The following is a 15,558-nucleotide window of genomic DNA, read 5'->3' as shown; positions in this document are numbered from 1 at the left end:
CGCTACAAAGAATCTGGCCCACATGAGGACCTCCCCAGGAAAGGAAGACCAAGAGTCACCTCTGCTGCGGACAATAAGTTAATTTGAGCCACCAGCCTCAGAAATCGCAGGTTAACAGCAGCTCAGATTAGAGAACAGGTCAATACCACTCAGAGTTCTAGCAGCAGACACATCTCTAGAACAACTGTTAAGAGGAGAATGTGTGAATCAGGCCTTCATAGTAAAATAGCTGCTAGGAAACCACTGCTGAGGACAGGCAACAAGCAGAAGAGACTTGTTTGGGCTAAAAAATACAAGGAATGGACATTGATGATTTTGGCATACAGCTCATGAAAACCCAAAATTCCTATCTCACAAAATTAGCATATTTCATCCGACCAATAAAAGAAAAGTGTTTTTAATACAAAAAACGTCAACCTTCAAATAATCATGTACAGTTATGGACTCAATACTTGGTCGGGAATCCTTTGGCAGAAATGACTGCTTCAAAGCGGTGTGGCATGGAGGCAATCAGCCTGTGGCACTGCTGAGGTCTTATGGAGGCCCAGGATGCTTCGATAGCGGCCTTTAGCTCATCCAGAGTGTTGGGTCTTGAGTTTCTCAACGTTCTCTTCACAATATCCCACAGATTCTCTATGGGGTTCAGGTCAGGAGAGTTGGCAGGCCAATTGAGCACAGTGATACCATGGTCAGTAAACCATTTACCAGAGGTTTAGGCACTGTGAGCAGGTGCCAGGTCGTGCTGAAAAATGAAATCTTCATCTCCATAAAGCTTTTCAGCAGATGGAAGCATGAAGTGCTCCAAAATCTCCAGATAGCTAGCTGCATTGACCCTGCCCTTGATAAAACACAGTGGACCAACACCAGCAGCTGACACGGCACCCCAGACCATCACTGACTGTGGGTACTTGACACTGGACTTCTGGCATTTTGGCATTTCCTTCTCCCCAGTTTTCCTCCAGACTCTGGCACCTTGATTTCCGAATGACATGCAGAATTTGCTTTCATCCGAAAAAAGTACTTTGGACCACTGAGCAACAGTCCAGTGCTGCTTCTCTGTAGCCCAGGTCAGGCGCTTCTGCCGCTGTTTCTGGTTTAAAAGTGGCTTGACCTGGGGAATGCGGCACCTGTAGCCCATTTCCTGCACACGCCTGTGCACGGTGGCTCTGGATGTTTCTACTCCAGACTCAGTCCACTGCTTCCGCAGGTCCCCCAAGGTCTGGAATCGGCCCTTCTCCATAATCTTCCTCAGGGTCCGGTCACCTCTTCTCGTTGTGCAGCGTTTTCTGCCACACTTTTTCCTTCCCACAGACTTCCCACTGAGGTGCCTTGATACAGCACTCTGGGAACAGCCTATTCGTTCAGAAATTTCTTTCTGTGTCTTACCCTCTTGCTTGAGGGTGTCAATAGTGGCCTTCTGGACAGCAGTCAGGTCGGCAGTCTTACCCATGATTGGGGTTTTGAGTGATGAACCTTGCTGGGAGTTTTAAAGACTTCAGGAATCTTTTGCAGGTGTTTAGAGTTAACTCGTTGATTCAGATGATTAGGTTCATAGCTCGTTTAGAGACCCTTTTAATGATATGCTAATTTTGTGAGATAGGAATTTTGGGTTTTCATGAGCTGTATGCCAAAATCATCCGTATTAAGACAATAAAAGACCTGAAATATTTCAGTTAGTGTGCAATGAATCTAAAATATATGAATGTTACATTTTCATCATTACATTATGGAAAATAATGAACTTTATCACAATATGCTAATATTTTGAGAAGGACCTGTATATGCATATATGCCTACATAGTTTAGTTCGTACGTGCGACCATCCTTACGGACGCACAGGACGTTTTGAAATGGATACAAGACCATTTCTTATTTTATTTCGTTCATAATTTTGGCAAGACATCAATAAAAAGTCAAATAATTATAATAGATTTTATTAAATCAAAACAAAATCTCAAGGGATGCACAGTGCGCACAGCTGCAGGCGCCACTGACTTCAGCTACATATTTCCGTAATAAAACTATCTTTAGTGCTGCACTGTCTGAAGAGTATTTTTTTTAGGTTTTTAAAAGTTTGACTCTTAACTCACAGCAGAGGGCGACATCTTGGCTCCTCCCTTTGCGTTTGTACGTAGCACACTGCGTCAGTCGCGCGTAAAGTTGTGTTGACAGGGGCGGCAGCAGCAGGAGTTGTCAAATGAACAGCAGCAGCCAGCTTCAACGGACCCGAATGGAGTAAAGTAAAAGCTTTCAATTTAGAACGTGTTTCTGTTACTGCTTCCAAGCGCTTTTCACACCTCTGAGGAAACAAACATGGCAGACGAACAGTCCACCCAGTCCTGGTCCATTAACAGAGATGATTACGAGCTCAATGAGGTGATAGGTGAGTAGCTTAGCCTGCTAATGTTAGCATGATAGCCTCCCCTCTCTTCACTGCAGCGTTGGCTGACAACTGCTGCTAGCTTCACCAGCTACTAGCGTTACATGTCCGCTGCTATCAGGAGTCAAGTCTCAAGCCGTAGCCCCTTAAGCAGGCCGATATTTTCCCTCAGACAAGGCCACTTGTTCCGGTTAGCTGGCAAGCAAAAAGGAGTCTGTCTTCTAACTAAACTACACGAAGCTAGATGGCTTGCTAGTAAAATATAGCCGGCATATATATATATATATATATATATATATATATATATATATATATATATAGTAGCTGCATTATATCCTGCGCTGCGTGAAGTTTGCGTGGACTAAGATGCATTATTAGTTATGGTCTCTTGTTCAGCATCAACGTCCATATAAAGAACTATTTGAGCTGTCGTATTCTGAGTACTACCAGTTTTCCTCACTGCTAATGTGGATCTCGGCAGGGAGTGGAGCCACTGCAGTTGTTCAGGCAGCATACTGCAAGCCAAGCAAGGAGAAGGTGGCCATCAAACGCATCAACCTGGAAAAGTGTCAAACTAGCATGGATGAGCTCCTGGTAAGACACCTTTGCAAGCTGTGGATTTGTGTTTGGGGTCCTTTTAGTGCACCTAAGTGTACTTTTGTGTGTGTGTTTTAATTGAGAGTCTTGCGAATTTTAAGGTCACATCAGGTACAGACGAATTTGACGATTGGTATGACAACAGTTGCTGAGAACCAGGATGTTATACTGTTAACATTGAGCATAATTATTTCATAACTTCAGATACTAGAACAACATTTCGTACACATTTAATTATTGGGTAAATTTGTCTTTACAACCTAGAAATAAAGACGCATGCAAATAGGCTGTTGACCAGAATAGATGGTTTGAAGCATACTGTAGGAAGGTATTAAAGTTCAGTAGCCTATAGGTGTAAAAGCACTCAAATAATACACCATGTCATGGTTATTAAAAAATTACATATTAAAAGGTTACATTAAACCTGCATATGCAATTAAATAAATAAAATACTATGAAGTATGTTCATTTTTGAGTTATTTAAGTTATTTAAAATTGCGTACGTTTTAAAATGAAATGTTAACGGTCTTTTAAAAATGACAAAAAAGTCTTAAATGTTAACTTAATGAAACTTATAGGAACCATGCAATATGTAAGAGCTACCAGGACCATGCTTACTGCAACACGTCTTACTTGGGTGCTGTTACCTAATATGAATGTCTCAAGGGTAACTATTGTCGGTGTCAGTGATGTTTAAAACAGAAGTCAGTAGAAGAACAAATATGCAAGAAGCTATTTAAAAGAAAACTGTACAATATGTGTCTACAACATGTTGAGATCTGTCTGTGCTTCAGTCAGGCTGCATAAGAGTGAGAGAGCGCAAGACTTTCAACAGAGAAAATCCTATTAAAAACAGCATCAACAGGTCAAAGCTTTACAAAAACCACAGATCAAAAATGGCCTATAAAAAGCCTGATGTAAATCTGCCTAGAAATTGATGTTAATGCTGTAGTTTGCACAGTAAAATTTGAGGATTATTGTTTTCTTCTTTTTTTTAATTGTGAAGTTTTTTAATTTTTTTAATTAACCAACACAAAAGGCTATGCCCTGCGGTACATGACTGGACATTAAGACCCAACAACTGCGTTTGGATTTCAGCTGTGAAATAATCAATGTTGGTGGAATGTCAGCGTTTGTTTAATCCTGTGAAAAAAGCGCCTCAAAGGTCAAGGTGATTAATCACAACTATGCAAAACTCTGACCAGCTACTTTTACTTTCCTAAAAGTACTACTCAATAAGAGATCTTGAGCAAGCTATGGAAGTCTTTTGGGATACCTTTTTACTTATAGTTGTGGTAAAATATCCTACTGTAGATCATCAGATTGTACTTTATTCAGTCTGAATAATCCTGGGATGTTTTTTGCTTGTCAGCTGAACATTCAGCTACAATACTGCTTTATTGTGCTCCAACCTACCTAACAAGGTGAGATGACTTTCCAGAGTCCCGAATAAACATCTGTGTATTCTTGATTTAAAAAAAAAAAAAAGAAAAACTCATATCTTGTGACTGTGATGATCCAACCAGACCTAGTCTTTTTTTTTTTCTTGTCTAGACCTGGTTTAAAGACTATGTACACCTGTTTAATGACTTGGCTGATTTAACACGGAGATGACTTTCTTATAGCCAGACTTCGAATGAATTCTGGCTTGGTCTTGTAGAGTTTCTGTCTAATGGGTGACCTTCTCATGCATGTTGTTTTCCTGTTAATGCAGAAGGAGATTCAGGCTATGAGTCAGTGCCACCATCCAAACATTGTGTCTTATTATACCTCCTTCGTGGTGAAAGATGAACTGTGGCTGGTGATGAAGCTGCTCAGCGGTGGTAAGTGCTGCAATACGTCCTTTGTTCTGGCCAGCGTTATTTAACTTTATTTGCTTTGTCAAACCAGGTTTTCTTCTTACTACAAGTAAACTGAAGCTTGATGAAGTGATTTAAACGGACTGTATACAGTGCTGTATTTATATCCTTCAAACGTTTTAACATTTGTATCACAAAGTAGAGCTTAATTGTGAGGTGTAAGGAAAACGATACAAGCTTTTTATTATATATTAGTAGAGTTGGTGGATTTCAGGAAAACATGTAATTATGATTCTATTGCTGAATAAGGATATTGATTATTATTAAGCCTGATTTTTGACATGCTCTTCTTTCTTGAACACTTCCTGAGGTCCTATATTCCACACACTAATATTGCGATGACTATTACTGTTCGATATATTGTGCAGCTCCATATTTTACAAAAGCAAACCTGAAAAATGTGGCATGCATTTTTATTCATCCCCTTTATTCTAATATTGCTAAATAAAATCCAGTGGAACCAATTGCATTGAGAAGTCTCCTGAATAGTAAATAGTCCTAGGGGTGTAATTTAACCTCATAAATACCGCTGATCTTCGACGCTCCTGAACGGAGCATAAACACATCCACTACATTTCAGCTCCTGTAGCTGCTCTTCTTCTGCTTTTCTAGTTGTTCGTCTGTGGTTGTATTGTAGCATGTTTCCGGTAGGATAATATTTAAAATGAATTAGGAAAGGTTAATTTTTGAGGTTAAAAAAATGTCACTTACAGAAGGCAAAAGAAGATGTTGCCTGCCGATCGATTTCTCACAGAATAGCCAAGCTATTCTGTGAGAAATGTAGTTAAAGTATAGATATAAAGACGGAACACTGAGAGAATGTTTTGAAATGTTTTAGGGTAGAATAAATCCTTAGTGTAGTCATTTGTTTCTTATGGTAGCCTAATCCACCTGCCTGGATAAATACATAATGGATGAAATCTACAGAACTCAAGATCTCCTCTGCTATCACCCTCTACTTATTGATCATACATTTGCCTTGGTGGATAGACTCTAACTGTCCTTAATTCCCAAACCTTTCTCATAGTTGCCGAATCTCTTCAGGAACAAACATTAGGCAACATCATAAAAGCATCACCTCATTTTATAACAGGAGGTTTTCTGTAACTCCTGTAAAGGAGTTGCACCCCTCCAGAGGTTTAGGAGGTCAAACAACGATTGCTGTGTCTTGTGACAAGCCTCTGCCTTTCTCCCAGGCTCCGTGTTGGACATCATCAAGCACATCATCTCACGTGGTGAGCACAAGAACGGAGTGTTGGACGAGGCCAGCATCGCTACGATCCTGAAAGAAGTCTTAGAGGGGTTGGAGTACCTTCACAAAAATGGACAGATTCATCGGTGAGACCTAAGGAGATGTGAGCCGGCAGCAAATGCAAGCATACACCGTTATCAGGCTCAGAGCCTTTCATCTCTGCAGTTTGAACTTGATCTCACTCTTTCAATATTTAATACAGTGAAAATGCATAATTGAGAAGGTTTGTTTCACATAAAAGTTCCTCTCAAGAACATCTTGAACCAGAACTGAAAAGAGAGGCCACTCGGTTCCCTGTGCTGCATTAAAGAGGGCAGCAGCTGATTGGGCTCAGATGATGTGACTAACTCACTTAAAACTAATCTGTGAGGATAAGGCCTGAGAACCTGGGGCCTCCTTAATCCGTTCTAACTCTTTGTGCAAAGTTTGCACCAAGTTTATAATGTGTGCACAAAAACCAGGAGGAATAAGATAAAATGGATCAAAAGGTGAAACTTTCACATGTTTTAGTCATACCTGGATGAACACAGTCACTCACTAGTCACATTTGTCTTGAATGCACTAATTTAACTCCTCATCTCTTTATTGTCAGAGATCTGAAGGCTGGGAACATTCTTCTAGGAGATGATGGCTCAGTGCAGATAGCTGGTAAAGTGTTTTTCTTCTTTTCCTGTTCTAGAATTAAATGAGAATTTACACTCAGATTTGCAGTATAGTATAATATGGCTGGAGAAGTAGCTTCTGTCTAGAATTAAAAAATATCTGTTTATCTTTCTTTTTTCACTCTTCAGACTTTGGTGTGAGTGCCTTTCTAGCTACAGGGGGAGACATGACGAGGAATAAGGTTCGGAAGACGTTTGTTGGGACCCCATGCTGGATGGCCCCAGAGGTCATGGAGCAGGTGGGAGTCATACTCCTTCAGCTTCTTCCTGTAATGTGTCTATAGAAAAAAACTCCATCACATTTAACGCTTTGTTTAAATGGCTCTTATTTTTTATTTGCAGGTCCGTGGCTACGATTTCAAAGCAGACATCTGGAGTTTTGGGATAACGGCTATTGAACTGGCCACTGGGGCTGCACCATATCACAAATACCCACCAATGAAGGTGACTGTGTACATAAAACAGTCTTTATTTGTTATTTTTCCAAATTTTTAATGGTTTCCTGCAATCCAGAAAATTTAGAGTTGCATTTGTGTCTATTAACTGAGGGCATTCAAAATGGCTTGATCGAGACAACAGTTGGAGAACCACAGAGAAATAAGCTGGTGACTAAAATGAGATGTTTAGTTACAGTCAAAGGAAAGCTGCAATCAGTATTTTAGAAATTAATTGTGACATTCTCGTGTCAAAATAATTCACTTCATTAATTTGGGCCTCTGGGTCCACGAGCCCCCGAGGCTTAAGGGGATTCTTGGTTTATGGTATTCTGTAACTTCCACATGGATGCATTAACTAATGTTGAGTTTAAATTACCTTCAATTTCCCATGGAAATTTACCCGAGATTTTCCACCCCTTTGCAGCTGCATGTGTGAGCGATACCAGGACACCCAAACAACAGTAAACAGGACATCAGTGAGGTTTTTAAAAGTTAAGTCAGAGGAAGAATACAAGGCCTAAAAGGCTGTTCAAAAGGGAGCCATGTTTTCTATGGCACGTCGGCACTGCGGTTCATTCGGAAAGGCTAAGCGTTTTACAGCTAAGGTGCTCCATTTTATCCATTTATGCCTTCGATCTCCAATTGTTATTGACGTGCTGGAATTGGAAATTTTGGCAGTCATTTGGTAACCTCACAGTTCAGAAATTACTTACTCTGGGGGATAAACAGAGACATCTGCTGTTTAAAGAACTGTGCTACTGGGTGAGATACTAAAGTAAAGAAAGACCACCCTTTAATTTATTTGTCTTTGCTTTAAAATGATAGTAAAAACCTTTTTTTTTTTTTTTTTTTTACAGATTCCTCTCTTAAAGCTGCAGTAGGTAACTTTTAAAAAAAAATAGATTTTTTACATTTAAAGATGTAGAAAATGTTAAAACTGTCACTATGTCCCGACAGTGAGTAGAATATGATACAGATGATCTGTGAAAACAATCCAGCTCCTGTGGCTCGTCCCAGTGGTCCTACTGCCATTTGCAGAAATACACTACTTCTGGTCGGAACCAACCAATCAGAGCCAGGAGGAATGTCTTAGCAGTGTTAATCACGCTGGTGTACGCGCTGCTCACACCCCTCCCCCCGTACAGCACGTATTGTCGTTCAAGCTCAAGATTGCCAGTGTGCTGCGGCTGTGCTAATGGCGGAGAAACAACCTGATGATACAGGAAAACTGCCGATTTTTTGAGTGGCACCTGGTCAGGAAACAAAAAATGGTAAACAGAGGAAGACCGATGACGAAAAGCAAGCTGCATGTTCCCGACAGGCTCCGCTGTGGAGGGAGGGCTGTAGCACAGCAGAGAGCAAGAGGGAGGGACCTGTAAGGTGTATTTGTTCAAATTTTCAGAGCTCCCTACTGCAGCTTTGTGGCATCACCTTTGATCCTAATATGGATACATAATACATAATGACTGCTCATGGCAAACAGCTTAAAAAAAATATATATATATATATTTGAACGTCGTTTTCATGTCCTAAGTTCTTAAAACCAAATCTAAATTGGCTAAAGTAAGTATCAGCAGGGCAAAGCTTTCCGAAAGCCTGAGACTGGTACCGAAACCTCTATGTGTCTCTGATGCTTTTTTTTATGTGTTACTAACAAGAAAACCTGTCATCTTTAACAAGTAAATATTTTGTGTTCCAGGTGTTGATGCTGACTTTGCAGAACGATCCTCCTTGTCTGGAGACGGGTGTTGCAGATAAGGAAATGGTGAAGAAATATGGCAAGTCTTTCAGGAAGATGATCTCCTTGTGTTTACAGAAAGATCCAGAAAAAAGGTCGGTTAGTCTCAGACTCTTCGCTCTCGTCTTCCAATCAGATACTCTGTTCCAAAAATATACTGAAGAGCTTTCTGTCTCTTTCTGTTCAGACCAACGGCTGCTGAGCTGCTGAAGCACAAATTCTTTACAAAAGCCAAGGTTAGCTGTGTGTTGGTATTATTAGAACTGTCAATTCTCATGTTTTGAAAGCGACATTTATACATTTAGTAAGATTTGTCTTGTTTTTGTTTTGTTGTAGAACAATGAGTATTTGGAGGAAAAGCTCCTGATGAAAGGTCCCACAATATCAGATCGATCTAAAAAGGTTTGGTACCTATTACTAATTTAATGTTTACATAAAAAAGACTAAGGTGTGCTGTTTTAAAAAGGGTGTGACCCAGTTTCACTGCCTTTGTGTATAATGTGTTCTGAGATGGGCCTTGAACAGGCTCAACTGTCCACATTAAGCGCTGCTTTTCTTTAATGGGCTGTGTGCTGCAGGTGCGTCGTGTGCCTGGTTCAAGTGGCCGTCTCCACAAGACAGAAGACGGTGGATGGGAGTGGAGCGACGACGAGTTGGACATGGAGAGTGAGGAGGGAAAAGCTGCTGTGGCAGCTCTGCGGGTGAGACCCTGCATGCCGACGTCCCCTGTTTCAGAAACCTCAGTGTCCTCAGGGTTGCAGATGGTGTGCATGTGCTGCTGGTCCTAACAACCTTTGGCCTTGCAAGAATGTGTATTACTATCATATTAATTCAAGGTGGGGTTACTCTGGCTGAAAAATAATTTAGTAGTATAATTTAGTAAAACTGGCCTGAACTTCTGCTCAAATCTCTTTCTAGTGTTCATTAAAATAATGTCTGGTCTGGGGTCTGCTTTCCTGTTCATCGTAACTGTGATTTCAGTTTTACTGCTTGTCAAATTTCCTCAATCCTACAATATTCCCAGCAGTCCATGGATGTGGACTGCTGAGGGATGAAGGACAAATTGCATGTATTCAATCCTGATAATCTATCATGTCCATTCTGCAGTCACCCAGAGTGAAGGACGGCTCCCAAAATTTGGAGGTGAGTGTTTTGTGGTGGACATGACCCGAAACTCTTGATTTTGTATCATGATGCCAACACACAGCAATCTGCATGACTCTTTTTTTTTTTTTTTTTTTTTCTTCAGTCATTTACGTTCATATTTAACTCCATATAAAACTGACTTATCACATTTATTTGCAAATTTCTGTCAGATTTTCCCACCAGCAGATGGCTCCACCACACATCTGCAGCCGCCTTCAGCTGCACATGAGAGACCAGCAAATTTGGTTCCAGCAGGAGATGAAGCTCCACCGCAGGCTGCCACTCAGCCAGCGAGCCCTTCACACGGGCCTGCTGTTCAGGTATTACCAGGAAAAACCAGTCCACACAGTTTGATTATTTTATTAAATATTCTATTGACTATAGTTTCAGGAGATTAGTGTGAAGCAGCTATTTGATTACCTATATTGCTCGTATTTTGCTTTTTATGTAATATTTACAATATGTTTTGCTCAAAAAGAGCATATTGGCTCACATATGCTCATTGTTTCTGCAAGGGATGGGAGATATCTACTTAAACCTTCGTGGTATTCGTTAACGATAAAATTGATGTTAAAAATATTTTGAAATCCACTGAATTTATTTCTGGCAATTGATACAAACCGGAATAGTGCTAATAAAATACAAACAGGAATCAACCCACCAAGAAACACTTTTGGATTATTGAATAGGCCACTTCAGGACACCAGTTACAGTACGAAATGCAATTTTATCAAGGGGCTGCACGGTGGAACAGCAATGTTGCCTTGCAGCAAAAAGGCCCAGGGTTCAAATCCTGACATGGGGTCTTTCTGCATGGAGTTTGCATGTTCTCCCCGTGCATGCGTAGATTCCATTCATTGCTGGTAAAGATTGTGAATTTGGGCCTTTTTAGTGATGGATTTTAGTGGTTGCTTTTTTAGAGTGGAATATTAATGCAACAAACAACTTGAAGTATTTTTAAAAACAAGAATTGGCTGCACTATTTGTAATTTATTGTGGATTTTTTCTAATCTACACAGGATCAAAATTATACAATAAAGGTTTAAACATAGAACCTTAGCAAGTTGCAGAGAAAGATCTGCCTTTTTTTAACAAGCTTCTGGTATAATTCTGGCTGGATAATTTACCAATTTCTTTATAAGAATTGTTAGAGGTCATTTTAATGAGTTGGTTTCCAGGCAATGGAGCCAATCCAGAAGAGCCTGTTTCACTACTACAGGTACTGCTGCCTTGTACAAAGTGGATGAATTGATGGACTGTCTCCATCTCAGAACCGCACCTGGTAGGGGTGAAGGGCGATACTGGGAATTTTGATATTGATTCGACGCAAAGTAAATACAGAGCTAGTATTGCTGATACTTTACTTGAAATGTCATGATCATTGAATCATTTTAGATTTTGCCTTTAGTTAGTTGATTATTATAATTATAAAACAAAAGACAAAGATTTTAGGCAAATAAACATGTTTTTATGAACTATCTACATCAATATAAAAGATGTATGTAACGGTATAAAAATACTAAAATATTCCCTAATCCATGGATCTTTGTGAATTATCTAGGTGAAATCACAAAATGATTAAGATAATTAAGTTTGTCACTGTAATCTGCATGTAGCCTAAGTAGTTTCAGGTTTAAGGTGTGCATCTTTATTAAATTTATATTTTTGAGTTCCAGAAAAACAAGTAAGATTTTTTTTTTCCAACTTGCTGCTTTAATATGTCTGTAAATTATTGGTAATCCCACAGTACCCGAATGACCTTTCTGCTCTCATCATGTGGCAGTGTCCTTATCAGCTGCAGTAAATTGTTGAAGCAGTCGAATATTTCCTGCTTAAAAACGTTCAAAGCTTTATTTATTTGAGTTCATGAGTCCACTCATGTTTTTACTTCTGTGCCTTTTCAGGATCCTGCAGCCTCCAGTGTTCCCATTAGCCTCGTCCTCAGGCTGAGGAACTCCAAGAAAGAGCTCAATGACATCCGCTTTGAGTTCATGAGTGGCAGAGGTAGGAATGTCATTTTGTTTCTCCCTTCCCCACATCCTGTTAGAACCCACTCAGCTGTTTCTACCTTTTCTGTCCTAAGACTCTGCTGATGGAGTTTCTCAGGAGCTGGTCTCAGCTGGTCTGGTTGATGGGAGGGACTTGGTCATCGGTATGTTCTTGGTCTTGTCCACTAAATCCAGTTGCATCAGTCGACCGCTGTGTTTGCACCAAATTATTACAGATCAAAATGTTGGCCGTGTTATCTCAGTGCAGTTTCCCAGCTTTTGCTTTCATAATATTTTGAGCTTTATTTATGCTTTTGCTGCTTTTAAGCCTGTTCCTGTTAAAGAATATCCTCCTTGTCTTGTCTTCTGTCCAGTCGCTGCCAATTTGCAAAAGATTGTTGATGACCCTCAAAGTAACAAAAATGTGACCTTTAAACTGGTAAGCTAAGAGACTAAATCCTATTTTAATAATCATGTGGATTTTTACCAGCAGTTTGTAAAATACCAACTTTTTTCTAAATAAAATTCTTGTAAAAGTATTCATACCGCTCAAACCTTTTCACATTTTGTCACAGTGCATCTACAAACCTTAGTGTGCATATTTGGGAGGGAAAATAAAGTATACATGGTTTCGAATTTTGGACCAAGTACATCTGAAATGCAGCTTTTTACTTTCATGCCACTCAATAAAATCCAGTACAGCCTGTTGGCTGACGAAGCCACCTAATTGGTAAAGCGTGTCCAGGTGTGTGTGTGTGTAATTCAACTTAATGTCAGTATTACATATAGCTTTTTAAAGCTGTTCTGCAATGCATTAATTAGGGAATCCAAGGGACAGAGTAGACAGTTTCAACCTGTAGGGGTGCAGAGTTGGGTCATACAACATCTCACAGAGCACTGATCACACTTACACACGTGGTTTCAAAACTAATGGGATAAAATGGGAAAAAGCCTAGGTATGAATACTTTTGTAAGGCACTAAATTTGGTCAAGCACGAATTATGGTCTTTTTTTTTTCAGGCATCTGGTGTGGAGGAGTCAGAGATTCCTGATGATATAAAGCTGATTGGATTTGCGCAGCTCAGTATCAGTTAAGTCAAGCAGCGGTGGCAAAATAAGACTGAAACATGGTTTTGCACAGCTGCATTGTAGTCAACTCCAGGGACCTACTGCTGCCAAAGAGAGGAGGCAGAGAATGATGATGAGGAAACGTGAGGTTGGCAGGAGGGTGACACTACTGCAGGATGCACGAGGACCAAACCGGGGGTCTCAGCTCATCACAGGAATCACACTTGAAATGTTTACAGTGCGCTTATACAGTTAACAGGAGAGAAAAACGCAATCAACTGTTATCAACTCCTAATTTCTTTTAGTCCTCCTCCTCCTACACAAGCACAATCCAAACAATCTCCTGCCAGTACTGGAAACGATTGCCTTTTCTTTTTCTTTTCTTTTTCTAAAATCTGTTGTGCCACAAAACTTGAGTGTCGTGCCACCTTCACACGGCACTTTGCGCTACACTGAAACTGAAAGGTGTAAGTTCAGCCTTGGTAAACTCCCTGAGTGTTTAGTTACTTTCTTTATACAAATATCAAAAAAATATAAGAATATCCCTTGATGTTGACACAGATACTATACCTAAACATGTCGTAGCATCGCTTTCTGATCCAAACATCTGCATAAAGCAGTCAGAAAAGGTAAAGAATCAGACCAGAACATCGCTGAGGAGTTCAAGCTCTGACATCACTGCTAAAACTATTCTGTTGTGAGCAGCAGCGGCTCAGTTTTTTTAATAAAATCCACTAGCATGTTCTGATGTACTATACACAGGTTTTATTTTCTCTCACTGAGCTCTGCCTAATATACTTCTACTATGCAATAGTGTTGTTCGTTTCATCACATTTGACCACTGGTTGCTGTTGTTGCTTCTTAGTTTTGCAATAAACTGCTTTTTTTTTTTTTGTGCGTGCGTGCGTGCGACTCAAATGGAGTTCATAAAAGGTCAACCAGCAGAATGGGCAGCTTTAGGAACCTGCTGCAGCAAACTTACTCTGAAGTTACAATACTAAAAGCCCGACTACAGTTAGACATGTGGAATGATTGCCGTCTGTTTTTTTTTTTTTTTTTTTTTTTATCTCCTGTATGAAATAATTTAGCCTTGTGATGACTGATGCCCTGACAGCTGCAGATAATCCTGAATGCTGGTGATGGGTGTCGAGTCTGAGGTGACTCATGTTACACGCTGACTGCGAGTGAACTTCTGTGGAGGCATGCATGCTCAAAAACTGGAAATGTTCTTCCAATGTCAAATAAAGTTTAAAGGGGCAGTTCACTCAAATAGCTGTTGGAATTTTCCTTCTTTTTGAGTAGTTTTGTTTCTTTTTCCATTTTTTTTCTCCAAAGTTTTTCTGTACTTCATTGAGATTAAGCTGCCACCTCAATACAATGAAGATGGATATTTGAGTGTCTTGACTGTATGCATGAAATGTTAGACATTTATGGGCACTAAGTGTCTTTTTTTTTTAATAATAGCAACATGTCCTAACACATACTTGAGTTTCAACAGCAATTAATACAGACACAAATGCAAACTGGTGGTAAACATTAAATTAACAGTGTTAACGTATCTCCTTCTGCTGTCCTCAAACTGTTAAATTTGGAGTAACATTCATCATCCCTGAAGGTGCAAAATCAGAGCTCCAATCATCAAAGCTACCGGCATGTGTTCTTACTCGGTGCCTCTGCAGTGCATCTCTGGTTTCTGCATTTATCAGCCAGGTTGAAACCCTCAGTGCCCTCATCAACATGCTGAACCTGGCAGGTACAGATGGACTCATTTTTTAACACCTGTGTAAACACATTAATTAAATTATTTTCTGTTGCAGTAGCATAATCCCATTCTGAGAGGTTTAGAAAAATACAACCTTTAATTTGAATATATTTAATCAATGAAAAAAACCTCTCCCATGTAAAATAATTGTTTTTTAAGAAAAGTGCACAATTGTTGGTACGATTAGTAACCCCCTTTCCAATAAATGTAATTGAAGCATTAATTTATATTCCCTCTTTTGAGTTCATCAGAGTTTCTAGGAACTTCTATATAGTAAACTATGACTTTCTGCTTCGGTGGGACATCAATATGAAAAATAAATATGAAAAGACAGAACTCCCTAACTTCAAAAAAATGCAGCATTTGAGTAAAAACATTTTATGGGAGAGGGAAAAAGATCACTTAAGAAATAAAGTGAGGTATAAAGTTACCACTGTGGACTTATGGTTTTTGTACAGTCTCTATAGATCATCCTGAGTCCGGGTCCTCTCTTCAGCTGCCTCCGCAGGTTTTCTACATGATTTAGGTCCAGGAACTTATGTGATCATGGAAGAAAGTGGATTGTGTTTCTGAAGAACATTGCTTTGTCATTTTGGATCATTATGTTGCTGAAAGAGCCATTCATGACTTCTCACTTTGTGTGTTGAGGTCACCAGATGTGTTTAAAAT

General features: G+C 39.7%; 1 protein-coding gene across 1 annotated transcript; it reads left to right on the top strand.

The window, feature by feature from the left end:
- The first annotated feature begins 2,153 nt into the window (after window positions 1-2,153).
- Window positions 2,154-14,391, top strand: LOC124870537 (serine/threonine-protein kinase OSR1-like). The gene is made up of 17 exons (XM_047369289.1): window positions 2,154-2,383; window positions 2,862-2,974; window positions 4,692-4,800; window positions 6,033-6,174; window positions 6,681-6,736; window positions 6,880-6,989; window positions 7,093-7,194; window positions 8,887-9,020; window positions 9,113-9,161; window positions 9,262-9,327; window positions 9,504-9,626; window positions 10,033-10,068; window positions 10,242-10,391; window positions 11,976-12,075; window positions 12,155-12,223; window positions 12,434-12,498; window positions 13,080-14,391. Exons 1-17 carry the CDS (start codon window positions 2,314-2,316, stop codon window positions 13,152-13,154), a joined length of 1,569 nt encoding a protein of 522 aa, XP_047225245.1. The 5' UTR covers window positions 2,154-2,313; the 3' UTR covers window positions 13,155-14,391.
- The last annotated feature ends 1,167 nt before the right edge of the window (window positions 14,392-15,558 follow it).

The sequence above is a fragment of the Girardinichthys multiradiatus genome, chromosome 6 (genome assembly GCF_021462225.1).
Source record: "Girardinichthys multiradiatus isolate DD_20200921_A chromosome 6, DD_fGirMul_XY1, whole genome shotgun sequence".
NCBI lineage: Eukaryota > Metazoa > Chordata > Actinopteri > Cyprinodontiformes > Goodeidae > Girardinichthys > Girardinichthys multiradiatus.
The sequence above is the reverse complement of the archived record's forward strand: the minus strand, read 5'-3'. Positions and strand labels throughout refer to the sequence as shown.